Genomic DNA, 20,355 nt, shown 5'->3' on the forward strand with positions numbered 1-20,355 from the left:
TAGTTTAAAAAATAAATTTACTAATTTCCTCTATGTTTTCAAAAGTTCAGAATGAGTCGAATGTTACATCACGTAGTTGTCTCGATTTTAATGTAGAACATTGTGACTATAGTTATTGTTATTGTTGCAATATGTAACCGTTTTATGACCTTAATAAATTATCATCGTCATTTTCCTATCGTACTTGATAAATATGGCTATTCTTATGTTATCTGTCAGTATCGCTTAAAAATTGTTTACAAAAAAGGCGCATTTCGAGTCCAAGGGCATCAATACTGCATCTTTTTTTATCTGATCTGGTGAATCCGCGATCGTCAAGTCATATGTATTTTTAAAAATCACCACTTAAGAAGTTTATCTCTACTTGAACGTAAAAATCGCATTATTTGCATTTTTTAAATGTTTTTTTGTTGAGCCTTAACTTCTAATTAAATATACAGACTTAGAATATTCGCTAGAATATTCTAGAGGACGCGAAAATTTTTGAAAAATATTCTATTATAAAAGTATAATAATGAAATATAGAAATAAGTAGCATATAGGAATAATAAAATTCTATGGAATTTGCTAAAAACACCTAATTGTCTTTTTACAGATTTGTAGTAATATAAAGTAATTTATAAATTCTTAATAAAAAATCATTGTATAATTAACACAAACAAAAATATGACACAACCATTATAACTATCATCAAGTCGTATGGTAGTTTAATCTTATATACATAATTTTATAATGTATGTTTCTAAACCTATCCAATATTAAGTTAAAATCGATGTTTTTTCGCATAATCTGCTTTAATTCTTAAGATAAACAGATAATTTAATCTTCCCTCACGCATGGTTGACATAGATTTTATTTGTTTTCAACGTCTAAAATTTCTTCGGCATTAACACTGTTATTGGTCCTCATTTAAAAAAAAATATTCTATACCAAGTCGAAATATTTTGTAATGTGGATTCGAAATTATTCGCCATTAATAAGGGCAATATTTCCTCAGTTCTAACGCTATTTTCTTTTGAAAGTTCTTTAAAACATGAGCAAACATTTTTCAATTTATTACTAGTTACAAGGTCCTTTTCGTAAATTCTGATAAAGGTAATACGTGATTGACATTTTTCTCCTCTGTGGTTTTTAAAATTGATTCAAATGTTAAAGAAAAAATCTTATTCATTTTTAAAAAAACTGTTGAAATCTAGATGTTAGCGTTACAAAAAAGATTTAAAACGTTACCAAGGGCATTAATCCACGAAATCAAAAGCGCTTTTCTTAGTCGAGGGTTTTACAAAACGTTAGTTATACCAAATGCAGATGCAAGCTCTTTAGCTAAATATTCAAAATTATTAAACGTACAGTATACTCGCGTTAACGTGAACTTACGATTTTATGAACAACTCATTAATGTGAACACCAATATTTTTCTATGTTAATTCTATAGTGTGAACAAACCCATATTTCGATAATGTGAATTTTAAGAAATCTTTAGGAATCTTGTGTAGACTTGTCTAGGCTTGTTAGTGGATATTGGATTTACGCATTTGAAACGTTGTTTGGTCATTTAGTTGATGTTTATTAGATAAGAGAGAGTGTCGCATCTTGCGCAGTGGCCTTTTAAAATGGTTAAAATTAATAAGAAGTGTTTAACTCTTTATGAGAAATCAAAAATTTTGGAAGAGCACAAAAATGGTATGAGTATTACTGCACTAGCAAAGAAATATCAAATAGCAAAATTAACTATTTGTGCAATTAAAAATAAAGAAGAAAAAATTCTAAAAGTTGTTGGAGAGAGTTTAAGACCTTGTAAATCCTTTTATTGAAGGCTTAAGAAAAAAGATGAAGCAGCTTAATCTTAGTGAAGATCAAATTTATAATGCAGATGAGACGGGTTCATATTGGAAGTTAAACAACGAATAACTCTTTTGGGTGCACAAATGCTACAGGATCACACAAACTAACGCCTTTAGTACTAGGAAAAGCAAAATCACCCAGATGTTTTAAAGGATTTGATAATCCAGTCATCTATAAAAGCACTAAAAATGCCTGGATAACGCAGGAAATTTTTAAAAATTGGTTTTTTAAGCATTTTGTTCCAGAGGTAAGTGAAAGTTTTGTTTGCTTTTTAATTTTTTTAAGACTAAATTGGGTTTTTAGGTTAAATCATTTTTACAAAGCAAAAACCTTCCTTTAAAAGCCGTTCTCCTCCTGTTAGATAAATGAGAGCAAAATGTTTTGCGAATAAGTAAACTATTTTACAGAAAAGGCCTATTAAGTTCAATTGTATCAAAGGGTCAAGGAGTAGCTAAGGCCCTAAAAGTTATAACTTGAAGAGATGCTATTATGCAATTGCATATGGCCTGGCTAAAAATAGAGCCTTCAGTAATTTCAAAATGTTGCAATAATATTTTGGGAAAAAGTTTGGAGGAGGATGACCTACCTTTAGCTCGACTAAAAGAGATGTGGGAAAATGATGTTAGAGCAGCTGCAGTTAATGAAACCATTACATTGCTTCAAACAATTGAACAGGTATTATTTAGTGCTAGTTACTCCTTTTTAATTTTCGACTTTTGGAAATTAAAAGAAAAAAGTCTGTAATAGTTTTAGAATTTCATTGAAATATGATTGTTTTTAGATTGATTATAATCCCAAAGACATTGAGGAATGGAATACAGACGCAGTGGAGGAAAATCTCGATAGCAATGATTCAGAAGATAGTGACTGCGAGATATTAACTTTTGAAGAAAAAAAGTTACGCATTTGGAGGCTCTTGCAGCCTTGAAAATAGTCACACAATGGGCCAATCAAAACTATGTCGACATAAAGTACATTATTACACTAAAAGGTTTAGAAGAAAAGGTTGTAGCCTTAAACCTCTCGCAAAAAAAAGTGCAAACAAAAATTACATCTTTTTTTAAATAAAACTTTTGTATAATGCTTTAAACTGTAATAAATAAATTTATAAATAAATACAAACATAAATAAAGTACAATGTAGTTCCCTTTTATTTTAATTTTAGCTATTTTTAATATAATCTCCATAATTTGAACATTTCTGTAATGCGAACTAAGTCGAAATTTTTTGAGTTCACATTAACGCGAGCCTACTGTATTTTAATTTTGCATATTATTAGGATCTTTTAATTATTATTAAGTCTTTCTACCAACATTTTTTACAAGAGTTTCACATCTCGCCGAAATATTCAGAGTGGTAGATATTTTTTTTACAGTAATATTGCATTAGGTATGCTCAAATAACTTTAAGCGCTGAAATCTTTTAGTAATATAAACATAAATTTGCTCTATAATCCTTTATTTTAGCTTGCAACCCATTAAGCTGGCCAGACATCGTGCTAGCTCAATGATAATGAGAAATATAAATAGCTCAGGAATTAAGTTCTCTCCATATTGTATTAAAATATGACTTTATCCCACTTATCATTTTAACGAACCTTAAAAATCTGTTTTTGCCAATAAATCCAATTCAAAAAGAAGTTTGTACTTTTTTTGAAATATCTTAAGTTTTAAAGTCTTTTTTGAAATATGTTAAGATAATTCATTATTTCGAACATGTGACTCCTTGACCCATCAATTTTAGAATTTCATCCTGCATGTTTGGGGTTGTTGAAGACTTGTGCATTAGTAAAATCTTTAGCTAAAATTACATCATACTTTTTTAATAAATCTAATAATTACCTTCATTGTGTTTTGCTAAAAAAAGCACGTCAAATATTCTTTTTTAAGCAGCCCGGTTTTTTCGATTTCTTTATTTTCTGCATTTAAGCTGCTCTTCAATAACCTATTCTTATGAATTTGACTATTTTCGTGTAATTTAGTTTTTTCTACTGCTTTTTTAAAATTAGTCCTTAATGAGGATCTGCACAAATCGATCTGTTTTCATGACTAAATAGGAAACAATGAAAACAGAACATTTATTTCCACTAGGAGAGTACACCAACCTGCCACGAGCCACAATTGTTGAAGGACATTACCTTATGTATTTCTATGATACGAATACCAAGCAATATTAAATTTTCTTTCTTTATTAAAATTGTCTTTCAAGTTCTGGATGACAAGGACCTTCCATAATTAATTTTTGAATAATGTCGTTGGTTATTTGTATGTCTTTAAAAAGAATGGGATTAAATGGATAAAGGCATCAGCAGACATGTTTAAAAAAATTAATAATAACGACAAATACAAAAAACAACAACTCGCAGCTACTATTTTTTTCCGGGATGCTATTTTCTAAATGAAAACTAGTATCCTTCATTGATTTTATTTTTACCTATTATAATGTTAAGTTTCTCTTAATTTTTCAGGTTTCATTTCTTATGAATTTTTTCGAAATGTAACAAATTCTTTAATGCCGTTCTATGCATAGTAAAACCTATGGTTAGTCCACAATTTGCGGTAAAAAAGAACAATATATGTACGGGCTATATGATAAGGGCAGCATGTTTTTTTTATATATAGACGGGCGGTTTTATTTTATTTTTTAATACTATTATTTGTTACTAAAATAGTAAGAATTTTATACTAATAAGGATACGTAGAGTATTAGAGAATAACACGCAACTTAAGCTCGATTTGCAATTAATTTATAAATAGGCAGCCAAATAACTAATTTCTTATTTTACTGAAAGCAATCCAAACGTTGAAATGTATTAACTAAAATAGTAATTAACAATTCTATGATTAAAGGTTATATACAGGATGAAATATGGGATAATTCTTTTTAAATCACTAGACTTGAGTCAAGTTTAGTTCGTTAGGCCAGGTAACTCAATAAAGGTAAATTAATGATATTATGTCATTATTGTAAGTTGATTAGCCCTAGGCTAGACTTCGCCTTTGTACATTTTGGTATAATAAAGACATAATTTATTTATCTATTTTTATTAACTAATAATTATAGAATTTATTAATATTGAGTCTGACGAAGGATGTAGTTTGAGATCTAAAGTTTGATATCATAATTCCAATGCTCTAAATAAATAATTTACATTTAAGGGTATTTGTACGTGGGATAAGTATTTTCAGGTAGGTCAGGTAGCTCAATAAAACTTGAGAATTATATGGTCTAATCAGATTACTTCCAGTTGATTGCCAAATTTTGCATTTGCGTGTATTTTATCTATTATACTGTCTGAACCATCTTAAAGTAGTCTTTGTACATGGGATAAGTAATTACAGGTAGCTTAATAAAAGTAGAGAATTACATGGTATAATGGCACTACCATTATTAACTAATCATAGAATTTATAAATATTAGGTCTAGGGTTGTAGAGAGACTTAATTATACGAATTCAAATGCTGTAAATAAATCATATACACTAAAGGCTTTAACTGTTTTAATCTTAGAACATTGAAAGGCCTTTCAATGTTCTAAGGTTTTAATAATTCAAGAATTACATGATATAATAGACTTTGAATGTATGAATGTTACATTGTTAACTAATTATATATTTAATAAATAAAGGACTGAATCAAATTTTTTGGAGATTATCAGTACTTAATACTTGCACAATAGAAGCATATCTAGTTCGGTGGTAAATCAAGCGGATTTAATTTATTTTCTGTACCTGTACCATATCCATTAACATACTAAATATGACAAGGATTTGATAGAATTTCTAAGTCTATTAGTCTATTTAGAAACAATTTAGGAAATCAGATATGGAAGAAAAATATCAACTTTTATGTTATTTTCACACCGATCCAAAACATTTGCCAATAAATGTTGGCTTTCCAAGTGAAGAGATTCTTATCATCCCACTCCCTTCGGCTTAAATTCTATCGAAAACCTTTGAAAACATAACAGAAAGTTAATTTTCAAGTCAGAAAAAAGTGCAAGTTTTCCTTGATACAAAAAATGCAAAACTCATTATTTTGAAAATATTTTATTTCTTTCCTTAACAAAAAAGGTGACTCAAAAACTACTCTTATATAAAATACTCGTTACTCTAATATAACAAAAACAACAAAAATAAAAAAACATTACTTCAAATTACGATTATAGCATCACAATTATTGACACCAGAGAGGATAGATAAAAATAATTATTTAATTATCAGTAAAGTTGAACGTCCAGAACAAAATGATTACCCGTCATCAGCGCAAAAGGAAAACAATCTTAAAGTTATTATGTCCATCACGCACCTCTCCTGTTTCTCCAAAACAATTAATACAATATTAGGGATACTAAAATAATACCATACATACAGTGATACTAATAATATCATAATCCTGTTCACTTTTTGGGGTCACGCAATAATAATAATTATTACTTTCAGTCACGTTCTCTTCTACAACACAGGACTGAAACGATGAAACGTGTATGCCGGATAAACAATTAAGACGTCAGTAAACTCGGACCAATCACCGTTCACCTAGCAACGTTACAATTAATGGGATGGGATGACTTTTTTTGTAGGATGATGATCCAAATAAACAGTGTAGCAGGCGACGGCGTCGGATTGTTTAAAAAATCTAGTAATGACAGGCATTTTGTTGTTTCCATGTTTTTTAAATATAATATTTGTGATAAGCTTTTATCAACTCATTTGGTTTGCAAGATATTCGTACTAAAAATTTTCCGCTTAGCACCCTGCCATAAGGGTTTAGGAACAGCCAGCCAAGGAAATCTCCTGTGATTTTTATTTCTTTATTTTCAGTATTTTTTTTTTGGAAAAAACTCACATAAGCATCAATGATATTATTAGAGGAATCTGTCCTCTAATTTTCACAAGTAGGTATGTGGTGAGTAGTTGGTAGGTAGGCGTGGGTTCTTCAGAAATGTAAGCATTTTGCACCTAGGAGATTTATATTTTTGCAATATAATAAACTCCAAAACCATGAAACATTTAAAAAATCATTTAAAATAAGCTGAAAAAAGTAAACTTATCTGCCTGAAAAGATGGCTCAAAAGGAACACATTTAAAAATTATTCAAATGCCTGGAATAAAATGGAAAACGACTACTAATGTCTGCAACATAAAAATATTACCTTAAAAGCTTAAAACACAAGAAGGTAGGGAAGGTAGGGACGGTAGGGCTTCAAATGCTGGAAAGGAACTTAAAATGACGTCAAACGCCTGGAATATAAAAACAAATGCTGGGTATTGTCTTCTAGGTGTTGTGAAACAATGGCTTGAAAATAGCTTGAAAACATTTTAAATGCGTACAATAAAATGACTACAAAATCTGGAATATATAAGAGCTACGATTACTTTAAAAGCTATAACAGTATAAATGGGTTTCCAAAATGGCTTGAAATTTAAAATAACTTTAAATGCTTGGAATAAAATTGAGAACTAGTTTCTAGAATTCTGGCACATGACATCTGAAATTACGTTAAAATTACTAAAAGAGCCAATCTAAAAATACGTCAAAGTCAATCTCTCGCCTTATCAATATTATGGATCAAATCTCCTTTTCTCAGGATACAGTTTCCTTAAAATAAGGTCTTAAAGCATTTACTGGAAGGTTACCTGTACACGTACAAGTAAATATAACAAATTACAAGTCTTACTTTTTAATTCTGATTATTAAAGTTTCAGTTTTTTTAAAAATATTTCCAAAGGTATTATAAGAATTTCCTTAAAATGACCAAATGAAATAAATAGATCTCGTCTTTTATTAAAGGAAAGAGCTCAAAAAGAAAATTACAAAGAGAATTTGAAGCGGTATAAGTAGGCGAAGTCTAACGTTACTAGTTTCAGCGTTTCAGGGACTTGGAATGAGTACAAAGACTTCAAAATCTTGAGATAATGAATTATAAAGTGAAATCCTCAAATCAATCAAAAATATACTTTTAAAACAAATGTACTCTTAAGACTCTTGTTGTTCTTACTACTCTCGTAGAATTGCTTTTTTAACATATAATGGGCGAAGCTAACAAAATGGTCAAAAGCATAATTCTGACATACTTTGTACAATTATAAGATTTTTATATAGTTGGGTAACTCTTTAAAATTATCAACTCCCAACTCCTTCCAATTGCGAAATTCAACGTTCGCATTTTATTTTCACTGTAGGATATTCAGTATTCAAATTTTGAAAAATTGATACAATATTCAGTGTTTTTTTAAACTCAGCTTTGGCCCGGGATTAGCTAATCTGCATCATTGCCCGCTTATCGTACCTTACTAGAGCTGTTATGTATTTAATTTTCTGAGGTCTTCTGGTCATTGTGAAGTCGACTATCCAAGCATTTTTCAGTTCACTTCAGCTCAATTTTCCCATTTGGAGTAAGTTTACGTTTTACTTTCGGCAATTTATACCATTTTATTCCAGGAAGTTATTTTGTATCATCGTTTTATGTATCATTTGAGTATTTGATATAATTTTTATTCAAATATATATTTAATTTTTTCCTTAATATATTCAAAATATTTGATGCATCGATAAATATCGAATTGGTAAGTAAGGTGACATACAGAGATCATAGATCTTACGGCCTGAAGAACTCTAAGGACATACGCCTGATCTATTTAAATTCATATATCTTTTAGATTTTGCTCACTACGTATGACAAGAATCGATGACAATCATTTATGATATCTGAAACTTAAAATTACCTAAGAATACACACTTTAGACTGAGTTACGTAATTTATTTAACCATATACGACATGACCTAATTTCATTAAAACTCTTTATGATACCTTAATTCTTAAAATTGGATTTTTTTTTAAAAAGTTTTTGGTCTACCGCATTTCAGTTCTCTGTTACTGACTGCATGCCTGAATAATCTTGAAATTATATATTTTTACGTAATGTGGTTCGCTTATTCCCTATGACAAGCATTGTTTCATTACGATCTACCTACTTAGGTCTAAAATGGGTTATAACAGATCTGAACATGGTCGAATCATAGAATTTTTTTAAAATTTTTGTCTTCACCGAATTTGATTTCTCTATGGTACTTGGATCTGATATACTTATTATGTGAATGTTGTTGGTTATTATGTGAATATTGCATAAATATAGAGTTCTCTATTATCTCACAACTGATCTTGAGTTATGTTTTTTTCTGCACCAATGAATTATATCAACATCATTTTATTATCATGCAGCAATGTAAGAAGATAATCATTGGCATCATCATGATAATCTTGGATTTTTATCACGGACCTCAATCAATCCATTTATACATAGAATTAAATCATGTATATTAGACAATACAATACATTGCCAGCATTATGAAATGTTACGAGCTAAGCTCATAATAAATCTTTGGTTTCCATCCTTTCTATAAAAGGGAACAATCAAATTCTGGTTGGATACTTGCTTATCAAGTATTTAATGTTGTTAACTTAAATAATATAGTTAATTCATTTTAAAATAATAAACTTGAAGATTATTAACATAAACTTGAACAATTATAAAAAAATAGTTTTAATAATTGTTCAGTAAATATTATCAATTTGACCATTGCAAAAATAGATTTTATTAGTTTATGCAAAAACAGTGCCTCAAATAAAAACAACTCAAGAATACAAATTTGCTCAAAACTAAACAAGGATTTAAAACTCCGCCACTCCACAACATCTAACACCTTTTTTGGTCTCTGTGGAAGCTCTTTCCAGTTGGCATCAAAATCAAGTTTGTAATAAATTTTTTCATTAGGCAAATATCTGAGTGCTTTGATGTCTGTTACTACGGGATCATTTACAACCTTACAAAAAACATAATTTTAATTAATAAACTTAATGATATTAATATAGTTAAGAAACAACTTACTTTTCCTGGTCTGATAGAATTATATCGATGAAATCTTTTTGGAGTAAAGTCTTTAAAATCTGTATACTCCATACACACATCATAAGGGGCTGGCTTAGATCTTGCTTCTTTTGAAATGCGCAAATAATCACTGGGTAAGTGTATGTCTTTTCCTTTTATTTTTCTTTCAATACAGCTGTGGACGGAGTCACATTCCATCTGTGTATGCCCAACTTCTAAAAATTTCAGAACAATCTCCACATTATTAATCACAGCATAATTGAGTAAGGCATTTGACATAATGCTGTTCCGATTTTGGTATGTGCATCCATCGCTGTAGATTATAATTGAACCAAATTCATTTTATATCAAAATATTTCAGCAAACAGGTCACAGATGTTGATGCTGTCATATCAGCATCAGTTTCTGTGAACCAAAAGCAAGTTGCCTGATGAGAAACTGTATCATAAACAGTAAAATTATGACAGCATAGTTTAAGCTTACAAAAATGGCACTGGCTTGAACGAATGGACATACTTTAACTGCTTGCAAATCAACTGTTAAAACGCGTCCTGTTTTATTAGTGTTTGCTTCCTTTTTGTCTTTGTTCTTCTCATCCCGAGCCCTATCCTTTTTGCGTCTATGAACAGTCCATTCTTCATCTGAAAGTTGCCCTACTTCATGTTTAGTGCATAAGTCACACTTGTCCTTTTTTATGGGATATAATGACAAATTTTTAGAATGGAACATACTATTGAAGACCGTTCTAGATAGGACTGATCTGTTATCTTTATTACAGGTTTCCTTATACAAATTAAAGAGGTGAGTTAAGCTTTCAACAGTGGTTTCTAAATACAATTTTGTAGAACTGGAACGAGCATAATGTAATGGTAATTTAGGCAACTTGTCAAAAAGTTCTTTAAGGTATTCTTTGTCAGCATCTTTATCTGCTCTAAAAGAAGGTTTTTTCTTTTGTTTGTTAACTTCTGTTGAAGTAGTCATACCAAGATCTCCTTTTTTTATTCAATCCTGAATCGAAAATTCGCCTAAGCACAATGTTTGTAGAAACATCTTTTTGCAAACTTGTAGTTTCTCATTATTAATGGTTAAAAAATATTGCAAGTTTTTTTTCGCTTACTGTCTTCTGTTGTCGTATAGGTTCTTTTTGGATTGCTCTCTGTTACATGGTTTATAACAAACATTTTTCGTTGGTCCCAATTCATTTCATTCCAGAAAGTTTTAAATATTCTAAGGCGTTCTTCTTCAGATATTTTTGCACAGTGCTTATTTTTGACTCTAATACATTCCTTTGATTTGCATGGCGGTCCTACTTTTCGAGCCTCTTTGGGAATATTATTACTAACTTTGCCGTCTTTTCTACTGTAACCCATGTATGGTTGTCCTTCCATTCTTTGTCGCTTTGTTTTATTTTTGCCCCACCTATCCTCTTGACGCTTAATGCTTCGTTTTCGTCCTTCTAACATGTTACCATAGTCTGGTTCTAGCGGTATTTCGTTTTGAGGTAAATCATCATGATCTGTCTCTATAGTCTGCGATGTAGAAGCGTCGTCTACGTGATTTTGGCCAGGGTCTCTCAGGTTATGTGATTCAATTTCGCTATTTGAGCTATCAGAACAGTTGTCTGCTTCTGAAATGTAATCATAATCTTTACCGTCAGTATTGCCACCAGTATTATCATAGTCCGGTTCCATTGAATTTTCATTTTGAAGTATCTCATCTTGATCTATCTCCATAATTTGTAACGTAACACCTTCATAGTTCATATTATGCCTTCCGTCAAGATCTAATAGGTTTTCTAAATCGATTTTATTGCTTGAATAAATATTTATCTCGGAAATCCCATCGGGATTTTCAAGGTCACTTTCTTCATTACGATTTTCCAGTAATTCGTTGGTGGCACCGGATGGAACAATGGTACAGCAGGTCTCGGTATAGCAAGTAGTGTCAATATCATCTTCATCAAATATAATGGGAAGAGAATTGATATCAAAAAGAGTTAAACTTTCTATTATTCTCTCTTGGTCCAAAGCATTAACAGGCATGATAAGTTCGGGCTTATGTAAATTTTGATTGAAGTCATCTGTTCAAAATATTATACCATTAGATTATACTCGACATAACTATAACAAAAAGGTAAATTTAAATTTTATCTTAAATTAAAAAATTTAAAAAGAAATGTTACAAAACTAACTAACTAATATTTAAATTTAACTTTTTATTGGGGTAAAGTCGATTATACCCGTAGCTACTTTAAAATTTTAGGTTAATAAAAAATAAGGACTAGTTTTGCCTTTATGCAGAGTTTGTACAACATTTTGCATTATCACAAATCACAATCAAAAGTCCTAAAGTTTTAAGTCGTTTTTTTGTTGAGTTTTACTTATGATTGTGATTATGCAAAATGTATAAATTCGGCATAAGTAGAATAAAATAATTACTCCATAATATAAGACAAATCACAAAAGGACCTAAACCCACTCTAATGTACTCTATTTTAAAGCGAATGTATACTCATAAACTTACCTGGGTTATTTTGTTTTTTGACCAAGGTCACTAACAATTTTCCGCGATATGAAGACATTTTTATTGTTAACAAATAAGTAATAAATTACTCTTTCTTTGATAAAAAGACAATAATATTGAAGAATAGAACCCACAGAAACACTTTACTTCAACAAGTCTTAACCGCGAGTAAAGCGCGTTCGAGGTATTAACTTAATCATTTAGTAACAGTCATTTGTGGGATACGATATATTCTAATGTGGGTTAAGAGATAGATATTGCCTACAAAAATATGGCCATTTACTGTAAGAAGTATTAGAAATCCTAAATATTCAAGTAAAATTTTTATTGTATACAATGTATTAACAGAGTTGTAAAATTCGGTTTACGCTAACCAATGCCACCAAAAACAAAAATTTGATTTTTTGTGGTTTTAGTAGGTTTAATGCGCTAGTTCTCGACCAGTTTAGTAAGATTTTCACTTTCAAATGTTGTGAAAATTGAAATATTAATCTATCACTTACCATAGTGACTTTTTCTAAATCTCTAAACAGTTTTAAATTATTTTAAATAAATATTTTTAATTGTGGTGTATTCTAAATATTTTTTTTCACTAAAATAGCAAAAAAGTGCCATTTCGCTAGTTCTCGACCACCCCACATGATTCGCGACCATTTAAATGTTAGTTCTCGACCACTCTTTTTTTAAACAACTTTAAGGCGATTGGATTGCATAGTATAGACAACCTTAATAAAAAAGCCTTAACAAAAAGTAACACAAAAACAAATATTTATTTATTTAAAAAAAACACAAGACAAATAAATATGCTCTATATAAGTAAAAAAAAACCAGATAGGAAATAGGAACAAAAAAGTTAAAGAAAAAAACACATGGGTTGATTTTTAATAATAAAAAATAAAACGAAAATTAGCACTTACAAATAAAGTAAAAAGTTAAAACTAAATTTGAAAATAACGTACTTTAACATTCATCACATTATTTTTAGTCTTGAATTGCGGCAATATTATATGTAGTATCAATGAATTTGGTGCATTTTTTTTGATACCATTTTTCACAATAGTCGCATCCTATATTTTTTTTATCATCGTCGTCCGTATCACTGTTAAGTTCTTCGAAGCATGTTGCACATGGTATTTTACTCTGCTCTGTCAAGCTTTCAGGATTATCACCATTTTTTGTTTGTTTTTTCTTCAAAGCCTTTAAAGGTTTTTGCTTTTCTCCCTTTAATCTTCTTTTTCTTCTTTTTTCTGAATTGTTTTAAGTTTCTTTTCTGTTTTCTCATTTTCTTTTTCCTCATAATATTTCCTCCACTCACTAGATGAAATCGCGCTAGGTGTTTTAAAGAACGGGTTTTTTCTGTTAGTGTTACTATTTCGCTTGATTGGCTCAGGGTATACCAAATGATTGTCAAATGCTTTTGTAAAAGAACATGATGGTTTATTTTATTTTTGCAGCGGTAAGCTGGGTAACAGCTGATAATTTTAAGACTTTAACCTTTAGAACATCGTCACAATCATTCTTGCTTTTATCAGAAGTGGTATCGACATTTGCATCACTGGAAAAATGATCTCTTATAATATTAGGCTCAATATTAGGGGTAATATTAATGACATCATCGAGGTCATTACTTAAATATTCTCTAGTAGAATCAATTTGTATATTAAGGTTACCAGTAGTACTATCATTGTTTATATTAGAGTTATTATCAGATGTAATTAACGTAGGAGCATCATAACATAATGTCATCATTAAAGTTAGGAAAATCAAACACTACAAGTTCGTTATTTTCTAAGTCCTTCATAAAAGATGATGTAAAAGTATCACCTAAAGTAACATCTGGCAGTAAGTCAACCCTTTTTATTTTATTACCTTTTTATTTTATTTTATTTTTATTTTATTACCTGATTTATATCATTAATTGATAAATCATTATCAATTATTTGCAAGTCAGGTTTACTTAAGCAATAGAGTTTTATTTCTACTTCATGAGGCGTAGCTGCTTGACTAGAGGGTTGAGAATCATCTAGAGCTTTTGGTGCTTCTATCACAGGATTTTTCGTAATACTATTGCGTTTTTTTGGACTTTGTTTTTCAATATTCTCTTGCAGAAGTTGTATTTCATTTAGAATTACATCAGGGTTAATTCCATAAGATTGTAAATTTTCTTTAATTGTTAGAATTACTTTTTTTGCTGATGTTAAGTCTCTTTGTGAGATTTTTCCCTCACTTGTTCGCCTTTGCCTGGGTAATTTGTTTGTTGAAAGAGCTTCAGCTATATCCTTGACACATTTTGTATAATCAACAGAATCAGCATCTAACGGAAACAACCCACATTTCCGAAACCCTTTTTTGATACTCGCTTGAAATTCTTCTACATTGTTCGACAATAAATAAATTTATTTTGCTTACTGAACAATTAATATTCTCTGGTCTACTTTGCCAGTTGCGAACCGTTTTTTTCCAATCGGTTTTCACTGGTTTGAACAAACTTACATCTGCAGGTTGCATTATATGGGTTGTATTGGGAGGTAGCGCATATAAAATAACTTGGTTTTCATCACACCATTTACTTAACGACATAGTCATGTGCGATTTATGCCCATCAATAAAAATAATTAGTGGTTTAGGAATATTGTTTTCCAATGTCCATTTATGAAAATCATTCACGATGTATTCAAAAAAAAACATCTGAAGTCATCCATCTTTTCTCAGATATCCCCAACACCCATCCTTGTGGCATATTTTCGACAAGAGCTCTTGGGGGTCTCACATATGGAAATAATACTAAAGGTGAATGTTGCGTGTGAGCAAATGTTTCCACTTGCATTAAACATCATATATAAGAACAGTTATATTTTCTTTTTCGTTTCCAAGTTTAATGTCGTAAAGATTTTTGTAGCCTTTAGGTCCCAGAACTTTTCCTGATTTAGGGCATAAACAAAACCCGGATTCTTCACAATTGAAGATTCTTGTGGGATCACTAAATATTTGCATGGGTTGTTTTTAGTTAAATATTCTCGCAAATCTAAAAACCACTTTCGAATTGAAGTCTCACTGACCACTGCCCTAGCCTTATTAACGCTTTCCGCTTCTCTTAGAGATATCTCCGGATTCCTTTTTAAAAATCCTAAATACCAGCTTTGTCCTGGCGTGTTGTCCTTAAATAATTCCTGGCCAGATTCTTTCGCTATCAGTGAGACCGTCTCTATAAGAGTATCTTTTTGTATTGGAAACCCGCATTTAGCAATATTTATATTGCTAGTTAGGAGGGGAGCAGGTCCAGGTTTTTTAAGTTCTTCAAGCCTTCTTCCTGATAACCGATCGAGTAGTGTCGTCTTTGGTACCAGATATTTTCTACTGGCCTCACGAATTTTAAGTCTATTCTCTCTAATGTCTTTTAAAGCCGTTTTTCATTTTTCATGTGAATACGTAAACATCTTTCTTTTTAGAGCAGCATTTTTTGAGCGAGTGCGAGAAGAATTTTTCTTATTACGTGCCACTGGAAAAATAAAACATTTGCAATCAAGATAGAGGACAGTTCCGAACGAGCGGACTCGCCCGAGGCATTCTTTAGAGTTCAACAGTATTATAAATTTTTTCTGATATAGTGTGACATACTACAACATAACTGTTAGTACAGACCATTTGCACAAACGACCCTGTTTGCCTCGCGAGGCAATTCCTCAGGAGAGGCAGTTTAACGGTCCAGAAACACATAGAATCGAGCATAGAATTCATCAAAAAGATGGGTGGTCGAGAACTAAATTGAAGTTTTGGAGTTCTCGACCATCAAACTTCAGCAGTAAATTTATAATTTATATGTTTTGAAAAGGGTGGTCGCGAACTAAACTAATGGAAATATCATATTTTTCTTACAAGATATAAGAACTACCACCACATTTAATTGAAATGAATATTTTAACATTAACGATTTACCAATGGTCGTAAAACTTTAGTTCTCGACCACCCGGCCGAGAACTAAAAATGACTATTATTTTGAATTCAGTTCGCGACCACCTAATTAATATTTAGTATAAAAAATATATTTTGAGCAAAATTTTGTTGAAAAATTTATCAAAAAGTCTTTCTAAAGCATATATGTATAATAAAGACACACAATTTTTTTTAAAAATCTGTTCACTTACTCGCTATTTTCTGTTGCAACACGCTTTACAACTTTTTTTCAAATATACACAATAATGCTAATGCGTTTGTGGTACGATGTCAACTGATTTTTTGAGGTAACCCTTTTAGTATCATGTAGGGGGCGCTAAGTGTTACCGATGATCAAAACGTGTCAGAAGCAATTCCAAATTATTTCGGCGCGAAAAATCTGATTGTTTTCTTATTATTAATGTTTAAACGCTCAAATGGTCGAGAACTAGCGCATGGTCGCGAACTAGCGCATTAACCCTATTTCAACGACGATATAGACTGGTAGTAAAACTATTTAAAAAATTTTTTTTTTTTACATTCTAATTTTTTTGTTTAATTTTATTTTTTTTGCATTTCCTCAATTCAACCTCTTTACTGCATTCAACATCTGTTGGCTTATATAGACTGGTAGTAAAACTATTTAAAAAAATTTTTTTTTTTACATTCTAATTTTTTTGTTTAATTTTATTTTTTTTGCATTTCCTCAATTCAACCTCTTTACTGCATTCAACATCTGTTGGCTTGTGTCTCTTTTTATTTCTCAAATTGAAAAACCATGGAAATTCAAATGTTGGTTGTCTCTGCTTTTCATTATGATGCTACCGACTGAATATTCTTGTTTTTTTTTGCCTTACGTAATTTATTTCACTATTACCTATTTTATTTTTAACTTAATATAAAATCAGTGAGCAAGAGTAGACCTTGATCTCTGAAAGTGGTATCGTCATATACATCAGCAGCAGTTACATCCAATAAACTAACCGTAGAAAACCGGCAACATGGGCAGTACTGAGAGAATACTGTTTACACGTTCCCCTCGTGCATTTTTTCCTCTCCCACACAATACTATGCTGGGTTGCCAAATCTGTATTTTTTTATACAAAGCTAGAATATAAACTAGCCATAATGTTATATTTTTAAAAAATGCCCTTGGCCGTGAAAAACTTAAAACAAAGCATGACTTAAACTGCTATTTCAGGTTAAAACTGCTACTTATTCGACATCGACGCTCTACGTGCTGCACCTCTGCTATTTTCCAGCGATATCCCTTCCTCTCTCACACTCTCGACTTACGATTTATTAGTAATCTTCATTTTTAATCAACTCGGCAGGCAAATAGAACAAGTTTTTTTCCGTTGTCTCCGATGCAATTCGTGTGAATCAAAAGTGGTTTCGCTCCGGTTTTATTTGTTGGTTATTAAAAGCTAATGGGTTCGAAAAAGATGGAACTTTTACCAAAAAATACGAGGTCACTCTCGAACGTGAAAATCATCTTGTTTCAGCCCCTGTCGTCGGGTCCGGCCGGTGTCGAGCAAACCAAAATGAGCCTAAGTACCCTACTGGAGGCGGCCAAGTTTCTGGAGATGCAGGAGGAGGAACAGAGGCAACAGCACATGGCCTCCACAATGGAGGTGGAGTCGCCACCAAGTGGTTTGGTCACCATTCGACCAGTTAATGGGGCTGGTGGGGCGCAACCTGTACAGAATGGGGTAAGTTACTATTTAAAAATCCTGGAAAGAATTGGACTCCAGTTCGAAAAAGTGCAGCTAAAACGTGATTAAAGGGGGAACCCCTTGACTTTGTTAAATTTTTTATTATATATTACCACGAGTCGTGAGGTCACCGCATGCATGATGACAAACGGCGACGTTGCCACTTTGTTTATGAGTTTTGCCTTATGTAGTATTACATTAGTGTTCTTTGCTTATTTGAACATTTTTATCACTTTCTTGTAAAAAGCATTACAAATACCTATAAGTTATGGAAATAATAAGTTTCAAGGCTATTAAGTCTTCAAAAAAAATTATTCATAGGTATACGGGTGGAGTAGGATAAGAGAAAAAAAAGGAAGATGGGCTTAAATATAATTGTAGATCCGTACTAATTAATCATAGCCGTGCAATTAAATATTAAGTGCACCTTCACAACATTGCAGTTTCTTTAGTGTTACAATTTTCGACAATGTTATCAAAAAAAAACACATAAAAATAGAAACTGTTAATTCAGGTGCTACCCTCAAAACACAAAAATATAGAGAAGTGGTGGTTGCCATAGAGTAATTAAAAGTATAAGAGGGTTCAATCCCTTAGTAACAAGTAGGCACCATCTTTACCCTAAACTCGATTGCAGCATCACGGATGCGGTCTAACCGAACTAAAATAATTGACATTTGTCACAGTCGGTAAAATAGTCTACTGTAATACCGATCCGTCATAGAAATGAAAGGCGTGCTATTCAAAATTTTAGAATGGCGCGAAATTTAAAATTATTGACCCATTAAATCAATTCTTAACAGCGTAAAGGCCGTGAATCTCGATCACAAACTCTAAAAAGTTATGAAATAGTGCAAGTGTATTAATTTAATTTTTGAAGAGGCTAAGAGTGATAATGTATGTAATTTAAGTTTATTCTTTACATTTTTTAATTGAATTCGTTAGTTTTTTGACATTAAACTCATCAAATTTGCTTTTAAGCTGTTAAGTTAATGCATTAAGGCCCTTCAAAGAAATAAATTGTTAATAATGCACTTTTTCATTGATTTTTAGAGAATGTGAAAGAGATTTTACAGCCCAATACGCTATCAAAAAAAGATTTAATGGGTCAATTATGTAAGACAATATTTCAGAGATTTAAGTATAATATAGGTATTAAGTTCTATTTTGAGAATTAAATGCTCGATACTAACAATGTTAATTTCACTTATCAACAAATTAACAAGGGTAGGGGTAGAATTAAAGTCAATTGTAAAGTTTAAAGTCAATTTGTTTTTGTGCTGCTTTACATTTTGAGGATATGATACAAAAATTACAATTTATCAAATTTATAAATTAATTATTTATAGAAATAAGAACTATATTTCTCAAAAATATGCCCTAAAAATTTTATATTTACTACCTACTTTTTTGTACACAGGGTACCCAAAAATATTAGGGGAGTGGTAATATATAAAAACTAACCCTGTAATTAAAATATTCTTTATTAATTTTTAATATTATACTCTCCATGATATTAAAAATTAGTTGACACTGGTGTATACCATAAATTTTAGATGTCATCAGTCCTTTTTCCTAAATATTCAAGGAGAATCCCTGGATCTTACTCCCATCTTCTCGAGGTGAGGTACCTCCATGAGTTGGTACTTCCTAGCAGCAAAGCACTGATAATACCTTTCGTCAAACCTAGTAAAAAGTGGCTTATATTATAGCATAATTATGTTCATTCTGAACATTATATTGAGATTGCTGGATTATGACAGCAGGTAATAAATTCAATGTATCTTCCCAAGGTACTTGTGCCTCAACCAGTACTGGGGCATTTTGAATAATACTTGGGAGAGCACACTTTCTTAAATGAGTATGTATAGTACTAGTAAATGAAATATCATCAAAATGGTCTTGACATAAATAATACCTTGGTGAGGTTGGGCTTAAACCAAGTATTTTAAACCATTCGGACCTCCTAATAATGTCACTTTCAGGAAATTTAAAGAAAGTTTTATTTTTGTATGGATCCTCAATAGGCCAATAGTATGTAGGTGCCTTGCATTTAAAAATGTATTTTCCTGGTGATAACATTATTATAAGGGCAGTTTTAAAATGGTAAACAACAATTTTAGGTGACCTACAACATGGTGAAAACTATTTGATAAAAAAAATTGCACTTAACCCCATCCTAGGGATCTGAAACCACACAATAAAACAACAAAAAAGCTTCTATATGATGAAATTACACTTTAAGCTACATTTTTAACTATTTTTTGTTGAGAAAAAAACAAAAGGACACACCCAACTAAAAAGGATAAGCAATTGGGACGATCGATGATGCGAAGGTGGGTGGTGGGAGGAGACGAAAGAAAATCGAATTACAATTATGACAGAAGTTGGCCCTCGGTGCGGTCTAACCGAACTAAATTTTTTAGGTTAAGTTTTAGAACTTGATGA

The 20,355-nt window shown here is 31.1% G+C and overlaps 1 protein-coding gene and 1 long non-coding RNA gene across 4 annotated transcripts in view; one reads left to right on the forward strand and one right to left on the reverse strand.

Moving 5' to 3' along the window:
* The window catches only part of LOC126740767 (max-binding protein MNT-like), a 63,397-nt gene that overhangs the window by 27,435 nt on the left and 15,607 nt on the right, over positions 1-20,355 (forward strand). The window contains exon 2 of one of the 3 annotated variants that reach the window (XM_050446927.1): positions 17,698-17,904. In XM_050446927.1, coding sequence (XP_050302884.1) covers positions 17,737-17,904 — 168 coding nt within the window. In that variant the 5' untranslated portion in view covers positions 17,698-17,736. Of the gene's footprint in view, positions 1-17,429; positions 17,905-20,355 lie in introns of those variants that run through there. The other 2 variants (XM_050446926.1, XM_050446925.1) reach the window with 2 other exon arrangements.
* On the reverse strand, positions 5,878-6,634 carry LOC126740775 (uncharacterized). The gene is made up of 2 exons (XR_007661997.1): positions 6,216-6,634; positions 5,878-6,157 (listed from the first exon to the last, which is right to left on the reverse strand). It is a non-coding gene; the product is annotated as an uncharacterized LOC126740775 (long non-coding RNA).

The sequence above is a fragment of the Anthonomus grandis genome, chromosome 9 (genome assembly GCF_022605725.1).
Source record: "Anthonomus grandis grandis chromosome 9, icAntGran1.3, whole genome shotgun sequence".
Taxonomy (NCBI): domain Eukaryota; kingdom Metazoa; phylum Arthropoda; class Insecta; order Coleoptera; family Curculionidae; genus Anthonomus; species Anthonomus grandis.